Source organism: Arachis hypogaea, chromosome 18, assembly GCF_003086295.3.
Source record: "Arachis hypogaea cultivar Tifrunner chromosome 18, arahy.Tifrunner.gnm2.J5K5, whole genome shotgun sequence".
NCBI lineage: Eukaryota > Viridiplantae > Streptophyta > Magnoliopsida > Fabales > Fabaceae > Arachis > Arachis hypogaea.
In genome coordinates, this window is record NC_092053.1 from 131,802,452 (window position 1) to 131,818,686 (window position 16,235).

The 16,235-nt window shown below is 26.4% G+C and overlaps 1 protein-coding gene across 1 annotated transcript; it reads left to right on the forward strand.

Annotated features, from left to right (window-relative positions):
- Nucleotides 1-7,401: 7,401 nt before the first annotated feature.
- On the forward strand, nucleotides 7,402-14,354 carry LOC112772891 (amino acid permease 4-like). Its single transcript, XM_025817902.3, has 6 exons — nucleotides 7,402-7,649; nucleotides 8,124-8,357; nucleotides 9,077-9,170; nucleotides 10,102-10,316; nucleotides 11,375-11,508; nucleotides 13,559-14,354. The coding sequence occupies exons 1-6, from the start codon at nucleotides 7,553-7,555 to the stop codon at nucleotides 14,192-14,194; spliced, it is 1,410 nt and encodes a 469-aa protein (XP_025673687.1). The 5' UTR covers nucleotides 7,402-7,552; the 3' UTR covers nucleotides 14,195-14,354.
- The last annotated feature ends 1,881 nt before the right edge of the window (nucleotides 14,355-16,235 follow it).

Sequence of the window (16,235 nt, forward strand, 5' to 3'; positions counted from 1 at the left end):
TCCATTAAAAAAAAAGCGTATGACAGCAGCGCAAGAGACGAGCTATACCTCAGAAGTTCATCCACACAAGAACAATTGGCGCCGTCTATGGGACGAGTAAAATAATTTTAACTCCCCTCAGGTTCATAAAACTTAAATTACATTCAAATTTTTGAACCAATTTCAACAATCTTGTTTAAGATTTTATTTAATACCTCTTATCAAATTTCAATCTATCGTAACTTTTTATAAAGTATGTACTTTATATATTCAAATTGCTTCCCTTTTACGTATCATAATATTTCACATTTCATAATCGATCAATGGACCAATCCGAGAACAAACTCGATTTTCAACCAATTTGAGTACAAACTCGCCTATCAATTTCGCTAACTTTTTCAAAGTTCTCTACTTACATAAGTAAAATTATATATTTTATTCACACATACTTTTACATTTATATTTTGTGTAACTAATATTTACTAATTTATTAGTTATATTCACCTCTCAATATATGTTCTATACTTTATGCTATTAAATTTTATGTTATTATTTGTCTAATGCAGAAAATTAAATAAAAAATAATTATAAACATGCAAATTTGCTATTTTTGCACAAAAAATATACTTCATAGCTAAATAAAATTTATTATATCATTCAATTAACAAGTTAATGCAAATTCTATGAAATAAAGTTTAAATATTAACAAATAAAATTAAATAATTCACATTTGACATGTATGACATTTATGTATATCGTCTTTTTTTCTACCATTATCAATTTTTAAGGTATATTTTTCTACTTTGAACTCTTTTACTTTTACAATATATATTATTCAATCTATGTTGTGACTTTATACATATTCATTTTCTCAATTTATCTTATTCATGTCATATGACTTTCACTATAAATTATAAATATTCAATAACTAATTGTTTTGAGCGAGAAAGTCATCAATAAGTTGTTGTGAGCCGAAAAAATTTTCAAGACAATTAACCATTATATCCTTGGACCATACAATCAATTCCGTCAATAGATATCTATTTTTGAACTTTTCAGTTCACATACAATCAAATGTTATATGTATGTCATGAAAAATTGTTCTTAAGTGGAAAAGTATCCCCACACAACTATTTTGATTGAATAACTCTTACTACTCAATTATTTTTTGAATAAATGCCGACATAATAACCCGACTAAGCTTGGGGCTCACCATATCATTATTCATTCACCTAACTTTTTACCGAGTTATAACTCATTTAATTTTCTAAGCTTAGCTTTGATCATATGATCGGCGGACAAAACTTGGGAGCTTTGATTCGTCACCTTATAGCTTGGTCTTTATTGTGCATTATAAATCATAACTCGACTTTATTTGCCTTCATTCTAAGTTTGTAACGGACGATCTCAATAACCATTATTCTGACTTAATGACCAACGATCATAATATCAACTCTATTTATCAACTCCATGTCTATAAAAGGCACCAATTTCTATATCTCAAGACACACACATGATAAGTTTTATTTCATATTTAACATTCTATAATCGTAGAATTCTTATACCTCTTAAACACTTACTAACTTAAGCGTCGGAGTGTCTTTTGTAAGTACCCACTTACTATGTTCTTCGATATCCGAGTTATTCTCACCCCATTAAAGAAAAGGCGAATAACAATAGCGCAAAAAACGAGTTATACCTCAGAAGTTCATCCACACAAAATATATATATATATATATATACGGATAAATTCTACCCGATCTTCTTTAAAATAATATGTAATTTATTTTCTATAATGTATCAACTTCTAATTAATTAGATATTATTTTAATCTGATAACTAATTATACTTATAACTTGAGTTACTTCAATTTAATTAGAGTTAATATTTTAATCATAATAAAATTATTATTTAAAATGGATGAATATTTAATTTTTAAAATATTAATAACCAAATTTCTTTTTTTCTCTCAAATTATTCTTTTTAAAAAAACACTTTTGACTTCTCATTACTTGAAGCACATTATTAATTATCACCCTTCAATGTAATTGTTCACGATGTCACCGTGATAGTAGTTAAATACTTTGAATATTATTATTTTATCTATTTTTTTTTGTCCTTTTTCAATATATTTTTACTAAATTATAAATCGGTGAACTTTTAAATTTTTAAATGAATCTAACTATTTATGCTAAAATTTTAATCTTACCAGATCTAGATAAAGGGTAAAAAATTTTGATATGGAAATAAAATGAGTGATATACTTTAACATGGCAATTTTTGGTGTTTTTTAAAATTGTGGAGTATACAATCGGACCCTCCGATTTCTGTTTAAAAAGTTAAAAAAATTCAGAGTACACAAATCGGAGGGTCCGATTTGTGTTAAAAAATTTGAAAAAATTCAGAGTATACAAATCGGACCATGCGAGTTGTTTGATTTTAAAATTTTGCTTAATAAATCGCATGGTCCGACTTGTGGTTAGGCAAATATGAATTTCGGAAGCTAGAAAACGGACCCTCCGAGTTGTTTGTTATTATCAATTTTTGTATGAAAGGAAGAACTCGCATGGTCCGAGTTCTATTCACTGACTGAGTCCAACACCATTTTTTCTTCCATATTCAAACTAAAAGTGCTAGATAAAACCGATATAAAAAATTAGAGTGAATAGCCACTCGATCCCTGACAATTATCTCGAAAAGACAACGAGGTCTTCAAGAAAAAAAAAATACCCAATTCGATCTTCTGATATTTTATTTTTGGACTGATTAGCCCTTGTGCCAAAAAAATAACATTAACTTTTTTTGGCACAGGAATCTCGTTATCCTTTCGAAGTAATTATCAAGGGCTGGATTGGTTTTTTTTAAGGGCCTCATTGTCTTTCGAGGTAATTGTCAGGGGCTATTTTGGGTTTTATTCAAAAAATTATATATCATTGTCAAATGAGATAAGAGAAAATTGAATAAAAATGAAGACTTTTTAGATTCACTTCTGTTAAAGTGTGTTCAAGTTAATTACTTGAGGGGTGAATAATTTTGGGAGTCGCGACGACGATGAAGGAATGAAGAGGAGTGAAAGCCATTACGGAGAGAATTAGACTCAGTGACAGATCTAGAAACATTTTATAAGAGTAAATTGTCGTTTTTGTCCCCAACGTTTGGAGTAAATCCTATTTGTGTCCCTAACGTTTAAATCGTCCTATTTGTATCCTTAACGTTTATAAGAGTGATTCAATAGTATCCTAGCATTAATTACATATTATGAGCGCTTTATTTTGAGTTTTAAAAATCTCTTCTTGAAGTTAGAATACAAATGTCTAGGATAGAATCGATGATATACTCCGAAAAATAGCTTATCAAATGTTGAAACTAATTCCTACAACATTTACATAATTCACTTTTCTAGGGATATAATTGAATCTAAACACAAATAGTGGGTATAATATTAAAATCGAACACATCCAAGTGAGACATAATTGAGAATGAATCACTTTTACAAATGTTAGGGATACAAATAGGACGATTTAAACGTTAAGGACACAAATAGAATTTACCCCAAACGTTAGGGACAAAAACGATACTTTACTCTTTTTATAATGGGGGCAAAGTTTATATAACATGACAATAATTTTATATTAAAAATAATATATGTACATAAAAAATTAAATATTAAATTCTCTATTAACCATTATGTATTTGTGTATAAATACATTATTATTTAACTTATTTTAATGTGTATTTTGTATTTTAATATGTATTTTATATGAGTAATTATTTTTTATGTACATATAGCATGATTATTGTTATGATTATATTTTATTATTGTAAAATACGATTAGCCTTCAAAATATCTAATATACCAATTAAAACACTAAAATAGTAATTTAAATAATAATATATAATTTAAAATTCTATCGTTTTAGACTTTATATTTTTTAAAAATTAAGTAATTTTTTTCTTAACACTACCATCAAAATTTCTCTCTTTCTATATATATTACTAAACAATTATTTAAAAATTCACTTCCCAACACAATTAGAAGCAGACTCTTATTGATATCCATAGTTAGAAAAATTATTTCAATTAATGTAATTGCTACGCAAAAATTAAAGCTAATTTCAAAAGAAGATAAATAATATTCTTTCGAATTGATTTCTAAGAAATAACACTAATTTCGTTTAAATCTGAGAATTGATCATTCTAACGAACATCTAATATAAAATTCTTAAATTGACGGTTAAGTACCAAAAGTTGAGTAAAAAATTGTTGTGAGGTCAAATTTAATAATCTAATAGGGACAAATAAATATTATTATCACATACTACTCAAAAAAATTTTAAATTGTAATAATAGTTAAAAAATCTATTGGTAAAGCTGCTAATAAAAACTAATACTAAATGATAAATCTGACAATACTCAATACATTTTTTATAGTAATATTTAAAATAAATATTTTTATTGAAAGTTAATTAAGACGTAATTATGAGAACACTTGTTTTGATCAATATTTGTCGTAAATAAAAAACGTCAAGTTTACAACTATGGCAACAATTAGATTCAAAATAAAAAAGTGGGAAAAATAGTATTATAATTTATACATGGAGGTTTTGGATTTAGTTGTTGGATACAGTGGTAAGTTAGACATCAAACTTTTATAATAAAACATGAGGTGCCGGCCAAATACATGCAGGACACAAAAATCACGTCATATAATAAGTTTTTTTTTTTTTTAAATTAGGAGTGAAACTCAAATTTACAATTTTTTAATTGAGTACGGAAAAATTATAACATTTGAGCTATAATTCGTTGGCATAATATAATAAAAAATTTTGCTTACAATAATTTCCAAAAAGAAAGAAATGCTTTTTAATGAACTAAAACAAAGAAAAGCATATGCATGAATTGGTCATGCATGTCAATTGATTTTTCCTAGGTTTGAGTAACAACAACGCATTCAAGATTCACAGAAGGGATTCATACTTTCAAGTTTCAAACTCCTAGGTCCTAACTCCTAAGAGAGTTTTTGTATTCCGAATATAACCTTGATTAGGGTTTCATACTACTTAAACAAAATGACCGCGTTACTATATAACCCTACAATAATGATAAAATAATTTGGTAGACTTTTGTGAATTTGTAGGTTATATATGCATTTTTAAAGTAAATTAAAATCCTTAAAAACATACATTGTTTAATTTCTCCAAAGTGTAGTTTTTCAAAAATCCTTACACTTGAATTAAACAAAAATTGAAATGAAAGATAAAAAAATATGTATATAATGTAAGAAGATGGGAAATAAGTTGTTCGGTCTCTTAAAAAGTAAATGTAATAGTGGAAAACATGAGAGAAAGAGTAGTGAAAGAATAAACATGGACAATACATTATAAGAAAATGTTTTAAAAATGGTAACTCATAAAAATGTTTAGTCGAGGTTTGAATTGCTACGATAGAAGAAAATCCCCCCTCCCAAAAAAAAAAGAAAAGAAAAATACTATATATAAATATTTTTATAATTAAATTTAATTAAGTTGGAACAAATCTAATAAAAAATGCGTGCATATATTATTTTTTTTGTATTTTTTCAGCACAAAATTTTTTTGTTAGAAAGAACATAAATTTATTGACATAACATAAAAATTTACATATAGCACAAATATTTTTACACATAACACAAATTTATTAATATGACATAAAAAACTGTACACATAGTATAAAAATTTTTATCCATAGCACAGATATTTTGTTAATTAGATGGGTGAATTGTGATCTTTTAAATATTTCTATGGCATATATATTTTGTTATTTGAGTGTCAATGTTTTTAGACATGTAGTCTGTCAAAATTTTTTGCATTGTGTATTTTTTCGTGTGCACCAAAATTTTTGTGCTATTCATCAAAATTTGTATGATGTGAATTAAAATTGATGTACTCTAATTTTCTAAACATATATAAGAGAATAAGAAGCTAAGACGAAGAAGACGACGATAATAACGATGTTGTTGAAGAACAAATGCAAAAAGGAAGATGCTCAAAGACGACAACAACTACATTCGAAAAAGAACCACACATATGTTAGCGAAGAGAGACTTGTTCTATGGCTAGACTTTGTGTGTGTTTTGATGTAGGTATGATGAATCTTTGACTAATAGATAGATTTCATTCTTTCGATGAATTCAATATAAATATTGAGTTTGCAGAAGATATTAATCTTATGCAAATCTTTGAGTCCGTATTGGTTTTATTGTAGAAAGAAAATTTTCATATTCTTGGTCTCCATAGTTTACATAGTTTAGAGAGGATACATTCTCGAACAATATATGAGTGGATCGAAATTTGTGGATAGTTTGACGAAGGTTTAGAATAAAGGTAAGGAAGTGAGAAGAGATAATGATTTTTCGACTCTTAGGTATGTACATATTGTGTTAGAAAAAAATTTAACCCGCGTTTAAGTAAAATGTCCAATCTGAATCGTCACTTTATAAACCCTATAAATTTTTTTTCTATTTGAAATTTAGAAATAGCTATTAGACAAAATTTATAGAAAATTGAATTAGCTTTAAAACGAACTTTGAACGAAGTCATTCGCATAACAACAACTTGAGAAATTCACGAAATATTGCTAGTATATCAGGCTGGTTGGTTATAGTGTGATTTTTTAGTTTAATCTTCTAACAGATTTATCTACCTAATTAAATTTGAATTTGATTTTGTATTAAACTTAAAGAATAAAGATATTTTTCTTATCCTTTTATGTAGCTAAAGATTATTCAAATTCAATAAATATAAAATTAGTTATGACTATATTTTAAAAGGTTTAAGATTATTTATTGTTAGTTAGGATTTATTTTCATATTTTTCAAATTTTAAATTAGATATGTTAGTGTTTTTAGTATATTATCTTTTAATATTTTATCATGAAAGTAAAATTCAAATTACTATGAATTTAATTAATGAATTAGTTATTGAATAATAAATATGATAAAGAAAAACTGAGATGTTACAATTAAACTGAATAACATAAAAAATTTAAAGGACTATTCGCATCATTTACTGATACAATATTATATTATTATACATCTTTAATAACAATTACTCTCCTAATTTAAATGAATTAAAAATATCAACTTATTTTCTCGAAATATCTAATAATACCTTTAATTAACTTAGTTGAATAGATATTAATTACATTACACGTGTTCATTTATTTAAAAATATTTTTTATTTATTAATACAATTTTAAATCCCATTAAAATTCATTTATTACTTTTTTAAACACATGTCTATTATTTTATTTGAAAAATTATTTAAAAATTAAAAGAAAAATGAGTAGATAAATATATGTTCAACAAATTTGGCACGTGTTGTTAGTCACCAAAAAAAAAAAATTTGAAACATGTGTCAATCCTTGACCTTTTTTATTCAAAGCGCCATAATTATTGCTCCTATTTAATTCAACGAACCAAACCCTTTTTTCGCATTGCATCTTTTATTTGTGAAATTTTGAATGCAACTTATTAGTTGCAACTTGCAAGGCTGAAAACTCATATTTGGTGTCTCCAACGAATAACACACCAAAGATGATTGATGAAAACGCTTCCGCCGCCGCAACAACCACCGTTAGCCACCATCACGATGCCTCACTTTACGACGACGACGGCCGCCCGAAACGAAGAGGTAACAATACAAATTAATCCAATCCATGTATGTATGTTATTATAATGTTATCACAATCTCTTCCTTTTCTTTCTCATTTTAGTTTTATCAACGGAGATGAATAAAAAAAAATTGAATTCAAGTCTTTTATGATTTTCTTGTAATCAGTTCTATTTTATTTTCTCGAGTTCTTTTTTTTTTTTTTAAATTGAATTTTAGTTTGGGATTTGCTAGCGGCTCTCAAATTTTCCAGATTTTTCCGGAAATAAAAAATTGAAACAATATTTACTTAATAAATATTAAACACACATTATTCATATAGTTCAATAAATGTACCTTGAAAATAACGAAATACAGCTGTGTTATTTAGATAACACTAGGCTAAGAATAATTGAAGTTGTCCTTCATTATATATGAAGAGATTTTCAATGGGGTTTTATTAATTATTATTTAAATGGAATAATTTGTTATGATACTATATATTTTTTGGTGTAGGAACTGTGTGGACGGTAAGTTCTCATATAATAACAGCAGTGATTGGATCTGGAGTTTTGTCGGTAGCATGGTCGATAGCACAATTAGGTTGGATTGCTGGCCCTATTATTATGATCTTCTTTAGTCTCGTCACTTTGTATACTTCATATTTTCTTGCAAATTGTTATCGTGCTGGAGACCCTATTACTGGCAAGAGGAGCTACACTTACATGGAAGCCATTGGCAACATTCTCGGTAAATACAAACAAAACTATGTTAGATATGCTAGTTGTCTGAGCAAATTTTTATGTAAAAAATAAATGTTACGTGTTATGTTAAGTAATTCAATAATAAAAAAAATCTTAAAAGTTAAACATTGTATAGATAATATGCAATTAACATTAATATAAAAGAAAAAAATATCTGAAATTTTTAAAAATAAGAATATCCGAAATTTTATTAAAAGAAATATTTAAAATATAAACTCGACAAAATTTCATCTTAAGTGAATTTTATATTGATCTTGATTGACAACCTAAAATTATTTCATTATTAATATATTGATACTGAAATTTTACAATATAATATGATAAGACAGCTATGTTGTGACTATTTTAATTGGACGATTTTTTAAAATAAGATCCGAATAAATAAATAGGTTGAAGTGAATCTTAATTGAAAAAGATTGGGAATCAATTTTTTTTAAAATAACATTTTTTTCTTCTTTTAGATTTCTCTTTTTGTCTCCTTAACCTTTGAGCATCTGTTACTATTATTTTGTGGGTTGATTATTGGGTGACAAAATTAAAGTTAATTCCCTAACAAAACTATTTTACAATATGATGTGTCATGTTATTAATTATTTATATATGTTTTGAGTGGATTATGTGAAAAATATTTTTCATCTCTTTAGATTCTATTGAGTGAATAATTTTAAAACTCTATAGTCACATAAATGTTGCATACCATTGCAGGAGGGAAAAATGTTTATTTTTGTGGGATAATACAATATGCAAATCTTTATGGAACTACAATAGGATATACAATTGGGGCCTCTCTTAGCATGATGTGAGTTTAGTTATTAACCCTAACTTTTTATCTTTGAGTTGATATTATTTAAATATTTTGATTTGGAATAATTTAAATTGACTACTACGACTATTACCTCTTATTATGTCAACTCAAATCAATTAGTCATAGTTCACTAGATTTAATTTTAATTTGAAAAATGGGTTTAATTTCTATTTTATTTGTAAAACTTTCTTAAGCTAACATTTCATCAAATATAGGTTGTCATTACATATTTATAATAAAAAAAATTGGTAATACTAGAAAGAGAAAAAAAATAGCCAAAATTTATATTCTGACTGATTTTGATTAAATTTTTTTTGTTACTAGATATTTTAAAAAAAAAATTAACTCTTGGATAAAACTAGAGAAATAAATAATTGGAATAAGAATTTATTAATTTGGTCTCTCAAATTTTTCGAGTGATTCAATTCAATCTCGTAATTATTAATTAGCATAATAACCTATCAAAACAAAAATTTAACTCCACAATTTAATTTGGTCATCCAAATTTGACAATATAATTTAATTTGATCTTTTCGTTGTCATTCCATAAATTTCGTGAAGGTGTAACATGTTACATAAAATGTCAAATTGAATTATATATCATCAAATTTTGAAGATCGAATTTGGATCATTTGAAATCAAGAAGCCAAACTAAGTCGCGGAATTAATTTGACCATCATATATAAGTCAATTAAAATTTGACGGACCAAATTGAGTTACATATGAGATTTGAGAGGACTAATTAAATCAAGCTTTTACTCTAAGAGAAATTGTAAGCTTAGTTTTAAAATAATTTCAACTGTATATATAGTCATCATGTTACTAAAATTACTTCAATATCAAGAAATAATTGATAGGATTAGTTACAACACTTTATCCTATTGCATTGTTTTTTAAATGAAATTTAACATGGTTTGTTTGGCAGGGCAATAACAAAAATTCATTGCATATACTCATCTGAAGGAAAAGACCCATGTATTATTTATGGCAACCGTTATTTAATGGGGTTTGGAATAATCCAACTTGGTTTCTCTCAACTTCCTGATTTTCATAATATTTCATGGCTCTCAATACTTGCTGCAGCCATGTCCTTCACATATTCCATAATTGGTCTCATTCTTGGAATTATCAAAATGGCAGGTTATATATGTCTTTTCCTACATCAAGTTTTTCTCTCTATTTTTTCACATACTTATATTATAATTAAATCGAAATTATATTTAAACATAAATTAAACTGAAAGTTGTATTTAAAAAAAAAATACGGTTTGATTCAGAGAAGTTTCATTCATGTGATATACTAATATATTGCTAAACATGATATATTAGTAAAATATTAATGGTTGGTTGATGAGTAAAGATTAAAAATATATTATTTTAAAAATTAAAATATTTTATTTTTAAAAAATATATTTTCAATTTCAGGAATCATAAATTAGAATTTTTATACAGTTTATGAATAATATAGCATAAAAAATAAAAATGGCTTATCATTTTGAGATGTAGAGGACTAGGGGTGTTCAAATCCAAACTGATTCAAATTAAACCGTTCATCCAATTCAATTCAAACCGAAAATCGATTAAAACCGCACTAATTTGGATTTGATTGGATTCTATTTTTTTACAAACTGCTGGATTTGATCGGATTTCGGATCTATTTTTCATAACCGATCCAATCTAATCCAAACCGCACAATGTGCTATAATATTATTATTTTATTATTATATTTACAATTATACTTATAACATGTTCAATTTTTTATAGATTTTTATATTATTTATATATTATTATTATTTAATAAATATTTTATGTTCAAAATATTATTTATTTATTTATTTTAACTAACCTATAATTTTATTTTTATCGTTATGTTATCGTTGACTTTTTAAGATATTATTGAGACTTATTATGTCATTGTTGATTATTTAAAATTTGATGTTGAGACTTGTTATATATATTTAATTTTTTTAATTTATAAACCGCAAATCCAATCCAAACTGCTTGAAATTGGATCGGATCGGATCGAATTTTTTTTAAAAGCATCCAATCCAAACCGCACCGCAAGTAAAATTAGTGTTCAGATCGGCTGAGTTTTTTACTCAAAACCGATCCAAACCGCATCGCAAACACCCCTATAGAAGAGTATAGTAAAAATATATTATTGGCTAATATTTTTTTTATGGTTGGTTCTTGAAACAGAAAATGGTACTGTAATGGGTACCCTAGCAGGAGCTAAAGGAGAATTACCGATTGATAAAGTGTGGGGGATATTTCTAGCTCTTGGAAACATTGCCTTTGCATATTCATATTCTTTTATTCTCATTGAAATTCAGGTACATCATTTTTAATTTCTTAATCAAATAAAGGTTTTTTTTTTTTTTTAAACCAAAGATAGGAGACTCGAACGCACAACCTCTTAATTGAGTATGGAGAGACTATGCCATTTGAGCTATTATTCATTGACAAATAAAAGTCTTTTTTTTACTAATTCATAAACTTGAAATTTAATGTATTTACGTGAAATTACATCTAAATTATATTAAGGTGGTGTTTGTTTACAAAAATAAGGATAATTTCGGAAGAATGTTTGAAACGAGAGGGAATATTTATGAATTTTCAAAAATATTTTTAATTATTTACTATATATTTGTATATATTTATATATATTATTTTATAATTTTTAATAAAATATTTAATTATTAAAATAATCAAACCTGACATAATAGAACAATAATAAAATTTATCATAACAGAATAGCCAAAACTTTATTTTACAGCATAATCAATTTTTTTATGAATACTAAATATATATTTGTACATAATAATTAATTAATGACTAATTTTTGTGTTAAACATGGTTGAAGTCAGGGACGGACCTAAAGGGGGGCGAGTAGTGGCCTCGACCCCCCAAAATTTTTAGAAATTATATTTATATATGAGATATGTATTTAAAAAATAAAAAATATTATATAATTTAGAATTTTTATATGTATTATTTTTTATTATGTGATAAATTTATGTCTTAATTGTCAATGAGTAATAACTCAAATGACATAGTCTCTCCATACTCAATTAAGATGTTGCGGGTTCGAGTCTCCTATCTTTGGTAAAAAAAAAAAATTATGTCTTAATTGTTTAATTCACTAATATTTTTCACTTAACTAATTTAATATCATACCCTCAAGTCTTTGTAACTTTCAAATTAGTTTTTATATAATAATCTCTATATTTATTTTTAAAAAAATTATTTGTTTATTTTATATTAACATATTTAAAATTTATATTATTATATTAATAATAACTTATGTAGTTATATTTTGGTAATCACATTATGTACTTTAGATATTCTTTTTTTTATAGAAAATACTTATTTTTCTTCTAAATTTACGTTGTTGAAAAAAAAACTTTTATATAAACATCTTATATCTTGTATTCTATAAAGGTATTGTGTCTTTCAAATAATTAATAATTTATCATTTATTTTTAATTTTTAAAAATTTTTTGAAAGAATTAATTTTAATTAATAAGATATGTGATCATTTTCAACTAAACACGCTATAAATTATTAGTACTTTATAATTTTATAATGTACTATTAATATTGTTATATTTTTTTATGTAACTATCGTATTAAAAATAAAATTGTGAAAAAATTTATATATATATATATATATATATTGATAATTTTTTTAAAAAACTAACTCTAATAACTATATGTTAATTATTTTTATGAAATGAAAAAAAAATTATCTAAAATTCGGCCCCTCCATACTAAACTTTCTGGATCCGTCCCTGGTTGAAGTATTTTTCTTACCTCAAGAAAAAAAAAAAAAAGAGCAATAGTTTTAGATATCTCTTGTGTCTCTACTTATCAATTTAAGCGTTAGAAATAAATGGTAACAAATGAAAATCTAATATATAGTTATATACAACAAAATTAAATATTGATTTTATTGTCTTATCGAACTATTATTTTTTATCTAAATTTATTGTTTCTGTTGACTTTTTAAACCCTTATCCGCTGGACTTTTTAAAAACCCAACTTGAAAATAAAATTAGTATTTTTCTAAAAAAAATACTACCTATTCTTTAAAATTTAGTTTTTAATCAATCTTTTTAAAAATTTGTTATTATTTAATTAATTTAAATATCTATTTTTATATACTAATTGTTCGAAAAATTCAAAAAATTACTTATTTTTTATTTTCTTTCTCCTCTAAAAATCGAATAAAAAAATATTTAAAAAATATCTAATTATACTAATTTTTTTAAACAATAATTTCGAGGGATCTAACGAAATTAATAATACAAATTTTAATATATCTTTTGGCTATTATTATATAAATTGATTAGTATACAATAATGATATTTCTCTGACTAAACAGGATACCATAAAGTCTCCTTTTGAACTAAAAACAATGATGTTTGCTACAAGGATAAGCATTGCAACAACAACAACATTCTATGTCTTATGTGGATGCATAGGTTATGGTGCATTTGGAAACTCAGCACCAGGAAATTTACTTACAGCATTTGATAATCCAATTTGGCTTATTGACATTGCAAATTTAGCACTAGTCATTCACTTTGTGGGAGCATACCAAGTTTATTCCCAACCCCTCTTTGCATTTGTTGAAGAACATGCATCTAAGAGATGGCCAAGTCTTGAAATTGAACACAAGGTGGAAATACCATTTTTACCCTCTTTCAAACTAAACAAATTGAGACTAGTTTGGAGATCATTTTTTGTTGTGGTAACAACTTTTATATCAATGTTGGTTCCATTCTTTAATGACATAATGGGAGTGATTGGAGCATTAGGATTTTGGCCCTTAACAGTTTATTTCCCTGTGGAGATGTACATCAAACAAATGAAAATCCAAAAATGGAGTGAGAAATGGATTGGTTTACAATGTTTGAGTATGTTTTGTCTCTTAGTAACACTTGCTGCTCTTGTTGGATCAGTGGTTGGTGTCTTGCTTGACCTTTCAAAATTCAAGGCATTCAGCTCACAATTATAGTACTCAAATTAAAGCGCGATATATATAGCCTTGGTTTTTGTATTACTTGTTTAATTATTCATCACACATTCAGTGATTTTGTTATTATTATCACACTCTATGTAAAATTGTAAATGTTATTGAAATAATTAAATAATACAATATTAGGACTTACATTAAATTAAATCTTCTTCCTTTGTATAATATTTTGTGTTAGACAACTTGTTGATCTTACTTTCATTTTTTTTTTTAAAACGACTAAGGCTTGGTTTAGTAAAATTTTTTAAAAAGCTGTTTGTGTTTTTTAAAAGCACAAACTCTTCATTTTGTATTTGGTAAATCAAAAATACTATGTGCTTGTACTTGCAATTGTGATACTTTTGAAAGCAACTAAGGTATAACTTTTGAAAGTTGGCTTGTACTTTTTAAAATTTAAAAGTCTAATATAACCTCGTATATTAACTAATTTTTAAATTTAACGCTTAAATTTATGTCTTTTATAATATTTTTAAATTTTAAAAACTATTTTACCAAACTTAATTGTTGCTACTTGTATTTATTAAAAGTCATTTTTAATTTGATTTATCAAATATAAATGCTAAACTTTTTAAAAAGCTAGCTTTTATAAGCTACTTTTAAAAAGTAAAAGTTTTACCAAACTAAGTCTAAATATAGTTTTTTTTTTGTGACTAAACAGAAAAGAAAGAAAAAAAAAATAGAAACAAAAACAAATTAAATGGCTAGGTTCATATCTAAATCTATTAGATGTTGAAGCTCACTCCATGGTTGACTCCAATTCGAGTGAATGTCCGCGCCAGAAGCAGCTGCTTTAGCCATATAATCTGAAACACTATTTACATTTCTCTGAATTAAAAGAATAGAGACTCTCTAATTCCAATTCATAACCTCCTGTATATGCTTTGCCAAATCCCATTCCGAGATATCCTTACCAAGCATTCTTTGGTTTACCAAGAAAAGAGCTTCTAAACAGTATGTTTCACAAATAACCTTACGAAATCTACTTTTCCAAACTAGAAGTAAACCTCTCCAAATCGCTTACAATTCAGCAAAAAGAATACTGCACACTTTGACTTTCTCAGTGCAACCTTTCAACCAACATCCATCAGAATTGCGAATGATACAACTAAATCCAGCATAGCCAAAAGAAGCAAAACAACTAGCATCATAATTCAATTTAACAGAATGAACTGGAGGTGGAACCCAATGCAAACAAAGCGAAGGAGGAGACAAAGATTGATGCATAGCAAAAATAGTGTGGAACTCTCTTACTGAACTACGAATCAAACTCACCACTTTACTAGCACTCCAGAAGTCATCTGTATTAAATAAGTCATGATTCCTGCTTCTCCAAATCCACCAAATGGTCGAAAAGAAAAGAAAACATCTCCACTCTTTGCACCTCTGTAGAGCCAATCATGTAAATCTGAGTTATCTGAATACAGGTCTAAAAGGTTCCAAACCTCCTTGGCACTAGGACACTCCCGAAGACAATGAAGAATGGATTCAGAACCATTCTGACACTGATGACAAGTGCTAGATAAAGCTAAGCCACGACCCAAACGAAACTCTGCCGTAGGAATAGCATTATAAAGATTGAGCTAAATCAAGAACTTGTACTTCTCAGGAATATGCAGTCGCCATACCCACAACCAATTATCACGCTCATTCCAGTCAAACTTTCTTTTGACTAGCCAACTGTATCCACTCCTAACTGAGTAAAGTCTAGAAGATGCTACACCCACGACCAACCCGAACTCTCTCCAGCATTCAAACACTGTTTGACATCTTTTGGAATGTTAGAGAAAACATCATGGAGATTTCATTGACCATCTTTTCAAACGTCTCTAATAGTTAAATCAGAGTCAGATATATGTACAAAAGGGACATCTTGAACAATTCGGCCCTTAATACTCCAATTGTCACACCAAAAAGATTGATCAAGTGACCCAATGCACCAAGAGAAGGTATCCTTAAGAGTAACAAAAGACTTTGAGATACTCTTCCAAACATGAGAAGTGTTGCACCATCTAAAACTCTTTCA